Source organism: Lygodium microphyllum, chromosome 24, assembly GCF_053477565.2.
Source record: "Lygodium microphyllum isolate KBCC chromosome 24, Lygodium_microphyllum_v1.1.10, whole genome shotgun sequence".
NCBI classification, from domain to species: domain Eukaryota; kingdom Viridiplantae; phylum Streptophyta; class Polypodiopsida; order Schizaeales; family Lygodiaceae; genus Lygodium; species Lygodium microphyllum.
Genome location: NC_141158.1, coordinates 124,580,506 through 124,589,870, shown reverse-complemented (window position 1 = coordinate 124,589,870; position 9,365 = coordinate 124,580,506). Strand labels below are relative to the sequence as shown.

The 9,365-nt window shown below is 40.0% G+C and overlaps 1 protein-coding gene across 2 annotated transcripts; it reads right to left on the bottom strand.

Annotated features, from left to right (window-relative positions):
* Positions 1 to 5,330: 5,330 nt before the first annotated feature.
* On the bottom strand, positions 5,331 to 8,866 carry LOC148015615 (uncharacterized). Of its 2 annotated transcripts, XM_087665753.1 has the most exons (6): positions 8,499 to 8,858; positions 7,466 to 7,605; positions 6,762 to 6,866; positions 6,544 to 6,669; positions 6,227 to 6,349; positions 5,656 to 6,135 (listed from the first exon to the last, which is right to left on the bottom strand). In XM_087665753.1, exons 1-6 carry the CDS (start codon positions 8,653 to 8,655, stop codon positions 6,064 to 6,066), a joined length of 723 nt encoding a protein of 240 aa, XP_087521879.1. In that variant the 5' UTR covers positions 8,656 to 8,858; the 3' UTR covers positions 5,656 to 6,063. The 2 variants fall into 2 exon arrangements, with proteins under 2 accessions (XP_087521880.1, XP_087521879.1); XM_087665754.1 differs by lacking the exon at positions 6,762 to 6,866 and having other exon boundaries at positions 5,331 to 6,135; positions 8,499 to 8,866.
* Between the last annotated feature and the right edge of the window lie 499 nt (positions 8,867 to 9,365).

Below are 9,365 nucleotides of genomic sequence, written 5' to 3'. Positions count from 1 at the left end.
CCCCATCTCTGCTTTGATGATCTCATGTTGGGTTGAGATCTTTGCTCATATCATATGTGATATCATCATGCCTAATGGTCACTGCATATGCTCCCATTCATCATAAAAATCCCTCTCTAGTCTATTATGTTTTGTTAGTGGTTGTATTATCATGTAATAGAGGCTTGGGCTCCAAATGGCTACCCTATACAGGAGTCTGGGCGTAACCAATGTATCAAAGAGCCACAATTTGGTGTGTGATTTATGAACCATATGTGTACACTCTATCTCTCTAATACGTTGAATGCTTCATATGCTCGTCCTAATCAAGGCTTTGTTAAGACTCCAAGAAAATTGTGGCACCTTGAAAGTGACTTGCAAGTATACATATTGTATAATAGACTCCACTGGCTCTCCATCAAAAGTAAACTGATGCTTAGATCTCATCACCCAAGCGGCTAAGGTGTTGAATATCATAACCTTGGTTTTCTCAAGGTTCAACTTGAGGTATCTATCTTTTTAAAAGATTAATAGTGCATCCAAATGTCTCTGTAGTCCCTTAGGTGAGTTGAATATAAGCACAATGTCATTTGCATAAAGCAATGTTGAGACCAGCACTCAAACTAAACTAGCTCAAATCCCTCCTTCTCTATTAACATAATCAGAGACTTCATCTACATAAAGCCTAAACAATGTGGGTGAGATTGGGCATCCTTGTTCCACTCCAATAGTGGTGCTAACTAAGTCTGAGAGAGAGACAGGGGGGAAGGGGAGAAGGGGGGGGGGGGGGGGGGAGGAGGGGAAAGGCAAAGAAGGGAGGGGAGTCCTTGTCGACCATCGAGAACATGGTGGCAAGAAAAAGCACATGTAGATTGAGATTTTTTTTTAAGACAAAGAAAGGGAGAGTGGTTTTTTTGGCAGGAAAAAGCTCCAAATAGGCGGGTATAGGGGCACAAAGGGTTTGACACATGGCACCCCTGGAATGCTTTCGAGGAGTCCAAGCATGGGAAATGTGGCCCCCCCTAAAGCTTTGAATAATAACAATAGAATATTATCTATTATCTTGGAAGCCTCTCCTAGTACCTTTCACAAACAAGGACTTCCTCATATCCAAAATAATACTCTTTTACAAAATTATCAATTTTTTTGTTTTGGCTTGTCTCCAAAAATAAATATTTGTGGAAAGTTTTAACACTTTTAAGTTCAAAGAGGTTAAGATTTACAATTGAGGTTGGATAGTATTAAATGTAATTTAAATTGAGCGTAAGACCAATGGGCTAGGTAACTCAATTTGGCATGTGGAGGCACCAATGGAAATGGAAATTTGTCAAAGATCAAGTTTGGGATAGTTTTAGTCTACATCCAAGTATATCTTCCATGTTGGGAAGTTTCACTCCCATTCTAGGCTATTTGGGATAGATCTAAGGATGAGAATGGAGTGGTGGATTGAGAGAGAGTAGTTTAGCCATCAAGGATAGCAAAGAGACCTGATCTACATCACTTTTTAGAATTGAAACAACAAGGCAATTGTTCTGCTAGCATTTTTATCACAAGAAAGTCAAAGAATAGTCTCTACTTTATTGCTCATCTCTTCTCCCTCAACAAATTTGATATTTCTCAACTCTAGTTTGTTTGTATAGCTTTAAATTTTTGTAGAAATTAGGGTTTCTTAAGTCTTGGGAAGTACCATCAAATCTCAACCATACAACAAGGGATTCGTTGGAAATGTGAAAAAGCTATCATAGATTTGAGAAGGATTATTCATCTATAGCCACACACATGTAAGTGTAGAAGTCCTAATTTTTGCTCAAATCAAAGGGAAATTTTAGGGATTTTGATGTTTCTCTCTCTCTATCTCTCTAATAAATTCGCAACCATTCTCAACTATTCTTAGAAGATTGGAGGTGAATAGTAGTGCATTTGTTATTAAAACATGAACTTTTTGTAGAAATTAGGGTTTCTTTGCCACCTCAAGAATGTGCCCATTAAATGGAGGTCCAAATATTAGAGTAGTTGTGCTCAAATTGCAACAATTATAGCAAATCTAATAGAGATTGTATATCGGGGTTGATCCACATGGAAGTATTCTTAATGTAATTTATGTGTGAATCTATTCAAAATCAAGGGGCAAACTAAAACTTAATGCTACTGTGACATGCCAATGCATTGGAATCTATAGAGAGATTAGTCTGCATCTTAGTGTACTACAAATTAATGTAATACAAGTTAAAGAAATGCCACAATGGGGCCAATTCGGTGTCAGTTGTCCAAGATTGATGTGGTAATGTATTGTTTTGTATTCATGAATCTTATGCTTATTGTAAATTGTGTTAAATTACATGGGATCTTTGTCCATGTGAATACTTCAAGATTATATTCTCTACTTCCAAGTTGCAAACTTGGTATAGGGACCTCCTATGCCTTTTGGTTCAAGGCTAATGCCCCTTCAAGGACTATGCTAACTTCTCATAATGGACTGTGCATACTTAATTCCTGTGGTTGGAGACCTGACCATGGATATTGATGGTGGTTTATCAAAAGAAGATATGGTCACCCACACTAATGGCATGGCCTCATCACCCCATCATGATTAGCCTCTATCAAACATAACACGTATAAACATTTTTTGGTTGCCTTTGAGGCCCCTAATCCAAGCGATCCTCCATCATGCTCCTATGCATAGGTGGCCTCTCCCTTGCCAAATTCCCATGAGCTGAATTGGGAGCAACTATTAAAGTTTGCTAACTCTCTTTTGGAAGAGTACGTTGAGCATAATCATAGAGATATGCTTGCCCGCCTAGAGGAAGAGATTTTGGATGCACAGGTGAATACCCATGAGGTTCTTCGCTCCTTTTCTACCTTTCATGAGCGAGGTATTATTCTCTTCTCTACAGGCCGGATTCTAATTCTCACCAAGATCTGCCAATGGTTGGTATCTCTTCTTCAAATTGATGGTGTGGAGGAGATCTTCACTAACCTACGTGACTTCTAAGAGGTAGTGCTTTGCTCTCCCTCAGCTCTGGACTTTCTTCTCCATCAGTAGGCCCTTTTCTTTGATAAATACTTGTTGCATATTGTTTCTTGGCGGCCAATCGCAAATTTTCAAAGTCTACTCGAGTAGGCATGTTCGATATGGGTGGAAGTTTAGCGATGCCAGATTGTTTATTGGGCCCTCCTCAAGGATGCCATGGCAACTATTGGCCATATGTTGATACCCCCACCAATCTAAAGGCAACTGACAAGAACAGAATGTGCATGCTATGGAATACAGCTAGAACTATTTATTGGGCCCTCCTCAAGGATGCCATGGCAACTTTTGGCAATATGTTGATACCCCCACCAATCTAAAGGCATCTAACAAGAATAGAATGTGCACGCTATGGAAGACAGCTAGAAAGAGACTCAACTGGTTGTGCCTCAATTGTAATGGTATGCAACCTCTTTGGTTTTGTCTCAAGTGGGGTACTTTCATTGGACACTACTTCTCCTACGATCAACTAGGTCAATTCTTTGCAAAGTGTCAAAATAGAAAGACTACCTTGATGGATCAACCTATGGATAAAGAGTAAAATGCACCCCTTGTCCTATTGAGCAACAAATTATTGAGCCTAGTCACTTAAAACCACAACCACCAGCTCCTTCCTCAAATTCGAGAACATGGGGATGGATTGAAGCTTGCCGCACCAAAGGAAAAGCTAAGGAGACTTCCGTGCCTACAGCCCCTGCTAGCCCTTCCTCATCATCAGACCCTCTTCACACTTATTCGCATAGTCAAGGTGTGTTGACCACTTTACTTCTTCTACTCCCAAGGATTCACAGGCTTCCAAGGAGCCACAACTACAACAATCTACATGTGATCCACCAACCTTGCTAACCGTTGATGTTAATGGTCAAGTAATTACTTCGTGCACTCACAAGTACCCAGGTTCTACCTCCTACCCTCAACTAGACCTTCCTCTTCACAAGTTGATCCTTGGCCATCCAACCCTTTTCTAGTTTAGAAGAAGACTACTTTGAAAATGATGTGTTGGAGACACTAGCCACAAAGGTCCAACCTGATACTGCCAAATCTCATCCGCACTCTTGATCTTGTGTCGTTCAATCCCGAGGTGGTTGTTGCACACTTGTCCTTTCTATTTGATGAATCCATTGTAATTGGTTTATCTATGATGGCCTACAACCACATTGTAATCCTACTTTCATGTAACTTTTTTCGTATTTATATATAAACAACCCCTTACCCAAAAAAAAGAAAGGACTATGAAACAATGAACTATGGATGGGTTGTAAAAATAAACTTTGAAAGAAACTTAACTATAGACGGGCTGTAAAAATAAACTTTGAAAGAAACAAAGTTGTATTAGCATCCCTTTAAAAGCCTCAAAGGCACATAAGATAAAGAGACATATAAAAGGTTTTAATTACAACCCACTTTGAGGTACCAAAAGAAGCCATCCAAGATGCCACTAGCACAAAAAGAAAACCAATTATTAAATCTATAAAAGTTTCTAAGTGTATTATGATCCAAAAGTAACTTAATGCTTAGCCTTTATAACCTCCTCTATGATTCTTTTGCTACCTCAATAAATTGCCCATTAGCTCCCCTTTCTGGCTGTCTTTATCTTGATGGTTTCTATCTTGTCATTCTTTGAGCTGTGTTGGTATAAGTTCATCTTTGATCCATACTTTTGATTCTTAAACACTTCATCTTGCATGCTTTCGAACTTCAAATTGATTTGATTCTTTCCTTGATAATTTTCCATGGTATCATCCACTTGAACCCTTTTTGGTCTCTCACTTGAATGTCTCCAAACTTCCTTGCTGGTCCTCATCATCTATTTTATCTTGTGTTTCTTCATGCCACTTGTCATCAAGAGGCTTCCTAAACATGCATGCACTGCAATCTTCTTTGGCAATGTAGCTACATTCACCACTCAAACAATGGTGATTATCACATCTTGCTCATCTACCCCTTTCTTGACTTCCTTCTCTACATACTCTTACACTTTGGTCATTCTTTCCTTAACTTCATCTTCAATCTTCTCATTAGTTGTAGCCACCTCATTTACCAATTTTCCCTCTAGCTTCTCCAAGCATGTAAGCACTTTGGCAAGCAAGTCTTTCAAGACCAAAATCTCTACTTCCAAGTTGCAAACTCCTGAACGCAAGTGTTCCATGGGCTTGGCTCTCAATTTGGTCTGAGCAATGATGAAAATGTAAGTTCAAACACAATCCAACCATGTGTACATACCCAGATAGAAGTGTGGAGTAGCTCTTTTTTAAATGTTGGCTCATAAGCTTCTTCAACACCATACTCTAGCATATTCCTACCTACAGACACAAAAACACCAAATCAAACTACTCAATCATGCACTCTATACTCTCACTTTCCTTCTGTCACTGGTCAAGGTCATGTGGTAAACGATGACTATGTCTAAGGGCCACTTCTCACCATCAACATTAAAAACTTCTAGCAGAAATTTCCTAGCTCTTTTAGCTGATGGCAGGGGATTTCCCCAATCCCTTGTTCCCTTGGATCCAAACCTTTGCAACAAGGGAAAGTATAAATGCTTCACTGGGCAGCATCCTTTGCAGCAGAAGAGATTGCAAAAATCAAGTTGTTTGAGGCTGACTTTCCAAGTTACTACCAGATCAAAGGAGTTCAGCATTAGGCTTGGTAGCTTAGACAACAATACTCACATCCATTCGTTGTTATAAGCTCTCTTAACTGCAGCAAAGAACTTGAACTTAATGCCAAGTGAATAAGGAGATTACATACACAATAAGGGACCCAGATTTTGTTAATGCTTGTTAGCTACAACCTTGTGCACACCATCACAGGAACACTTGGGCTACCTCAAAACCTTTTTCTTCTGTTTCAAAGAAAAAGAAATGGTGTAGCGTTTCAACGTCATCTGACCCGAGGCAAGAAAATCTCACTAATATATCATCCAATGGTTTAAATTTGACGACCTTGGGAGCAAATGTCTGTCTGACTCTTTTAACTTTCCTTTTTGCAGGAGCACTTGAATAGTTTTCAAGGGTGCACACCAACGACCACCGTCTGGCAAATCTGATATGCATTTATACATTTGCATAATCCCCAAGGCGGACACCAGCCACCATCCAGCAATTTCGGTAAGCACCTTGTTGAACCTACAAAGTTATGTACATTACTAGAAGTTCCTGTCAAAGAGAACGGATCATCAAGAACCAAAAAGAATGAAGCTGAAGCTACTCAAGAAACCTTCTGCAAACAAAAGGTGTAGGAACGCTTGCATTCAGTGCCATCCTCTGCTTGAAAAGTCACTCTCACACACTGTACAGCCTTGTTATCCCCTCGTCCATGAAATATGACAGGAGATACAGTCTGAGGAACAAAAACATCAACCAATTCTGAAGGCTCAGCAACAAACAAAAGGAAATACCTTCACTTGTTTAACTTCAGCACTGTTTAACAAAGACACAAGCAGAGAACTCCAGCTGCATAACATTGATATGTAACAAAACACTCCAGGACAAAGATGTAGATCAACAAAGTAGAGGAATGGCCAGCTGCTTTACCTCCCAGTTTGAGCAGTTAATGACTGATGCATACATTGGTTCTCTCAACAGAGCACAAAACTCATCAAAAGTCAGGTATCTTTCTGCTGCATCCCAGGCTCTTGCAGCTGATATTGATTGCGGTACCTAGAACAAGACAATGATTGTGCCAAGCCTTAGAGCCCTCTCTACTTTTATGCACTATGCAGCACAGCAAGAGATTCGAATCACCTCTCCACCTGGCCTGCAAGCATCTCTTCTGCTTTGGGTGGCATTGAAAAGGAGAAAGCAGTTTTGATACCACTATCCTCCTCGGGCCAATCATTCCTCATCAGTGCATCCATCTAAATAATGAAGAAAAGGATCTTCATGTTTACAATGCTCAAGACATCAGCCTTCTCAGAGCAAAAGCACAGTGCATTAACCAGGCCTCTAATGATCAAAATGCAGTCTTAAACCAAAAGGTGTGATCTATTTGTCAGTAGAAAAATAATAGACAAGTGTGTCATTCAATTCTTGCGAAACACTTAAAGCAGGGCACAGTAAAAGCATTAATCAATCAAAACACAAAAACTGTGAAGTTCTTACAGATAATAAACTAAATTGGCTGCAAGAAGTGTTGATGATGGGTTGTAAATATCCACCGTAGGAGCCAATAACTAAGTGCATTTCTGACAAGGTTATGGGTGTAAAAGCTAAAATATCACACTGTGTTACATAACTGGTTTTGCTCTTCTTCTGACATAAGATTGCTCTCCATACATTCATGGTGTTTCATTAATGCTAGACTGTATGCAAGGCAATGTACGTATCTCACTTTTAATCGATATTATGTCCAAAGTAGAAGTTCCATAATGTTTTGCCAAGTCCTTCAGCGACAGAAAACGCAAGAAAAAGGTACATGAAATCCACAGGAGGAAAAACAGAAGAAAGGGAAAAGTACCTGCACTTTGACCACTGTGCTTGGGGGCATGAGAGCAGTGGGCCTTCTTCCTTCCAACGGCCATGACTGTTGTGTAGCATTCACATAGTTCATAAACTCAGCAGTCAGGCTGCTGGCGTCAGTTTCATCAGCTGCCTCACCTGCAAAATTGCAATTAGGATGTGTGTATCACCAAACAGTGAAACTCATTTCAAAATATATGTACACAGAGTCAAATTAAATTATTCATTCCAACAAACCAAGATGGCTTCAAGTTACAAATATTAACATATATACAGGCTCAGCAACATCATGGTGCCCAAAAGATGTTTCAGAGTATTCTTTATTACAAAATTGAGCAGATTACAAAGAATGTAATCCAACAAGATATGTCGTGATAGGAGGAAACATGCGCACACGTGCACAAGTGAAAGATTCCTTGAAGCCAAGGCTTTTCATGTTCATACCTTCTTTAGATGCTTATGCAGCAATCCCTACATGATAGCTGCTATGTTGGTTGTACGTGGATTTCTCACTTGGATGATAATATGCGTATTTCTCACATTGATGGTAAAGGCATGAGTGCCTTTTAGCACTGTTTCTAACATTTTTGGATAACCTTTGCTTTCAGGACTACCCCATTTGTACGTTGATGGATTGGAGAACAGTGACTTCTGCATGCATATATTGGCATTTGAAACATTCATTACAGAAATCAATGCGATTGGAGGACATTGGCTTTCAAGAATTGGATATGTTTTCCCACTCTTCCGGATTATCCTCAGGTGAGGACATTGACCATTACTTATCAGTGTGGGAGAACAGTGGTTGTGTGTGTGTGTGTGTGTGTGTGTGAGGGCTGTAATCGGACTCACAGAGTGCTGAGCCACTATGTAGATTGATAATTGATGAAATACATTTCCACAAACAATGATACAATACAATAATCTATACAAAACACACACACAAAAAGGCATCATTAATACGATACAATACATTGATAATTAATACAAACACGCGCGCGCGCGCGCACACACACACACACACAGAGAACCTCCAGTCCTTGCCAAAGCTTGCACAAGGGTTCTGCGGCGAGAAGGATTGAAGCGAAGCGACCTCACGGACGGCCTGACAACCGGACATTTTCCTCGAATTGCAGGAACGCCACGAGAGAGGAGGCCATATTCTGCAAGATACCGAGCTGCAGCCATGGCAGGAAATCACGCAAACGCGCCCATGGCACTTCTTCTCTGCTTGGTTAGCGCAGGCAGATCATGGATGATGGATGTAAGGCTTTGGTTGGAATTTTTAGCCTGCCCTACTTGCTCACGAGGGAATAAGTTTTCATGTAGGAACAACTACAAAGAAGATGGATAATAAGGAGGATATTTTCTTTGGAGCCCCTACAAAAAAATATGCTCAAAGATTTGGGGATGGAAACTCATTTGTCATGTAAATTTGTCATGTTAGAGCCCAGCATTGGCAAGGGCAATAGTGATACATTGTTGCCCCAGTTCCATGGCGATCGCATCAGTAAGGATAGGTTATCATCTATATCTATACTACATTATAATTGGGGCTATACCTTATGTGATGGCCAAACAACCACAAAGCTCCCAAACCTGCTCTTTATTACCGAGCCTACTTTTCAAATCTTGCATGGAAAAAAGGATGTGCCATGATGACCAAGTGTGGTCTTCATCGATGGGTTTTTTTTAACCATAAACGGACAGATCTACAACATGTGCCTAGTTATCTTACTAAAAAAGCCCCAAATGAAATAGGGAATAAATGTCTTCTTTGGTGATGACTTTTCTTTGATTCCTTGGATGTCACTTTTCAACACATTCCCCGCATCCACAATACTATTGCTGACCTTTTGTCACGTCAAGTGTGACTTATGCCTTTCTTTTGTAATGAT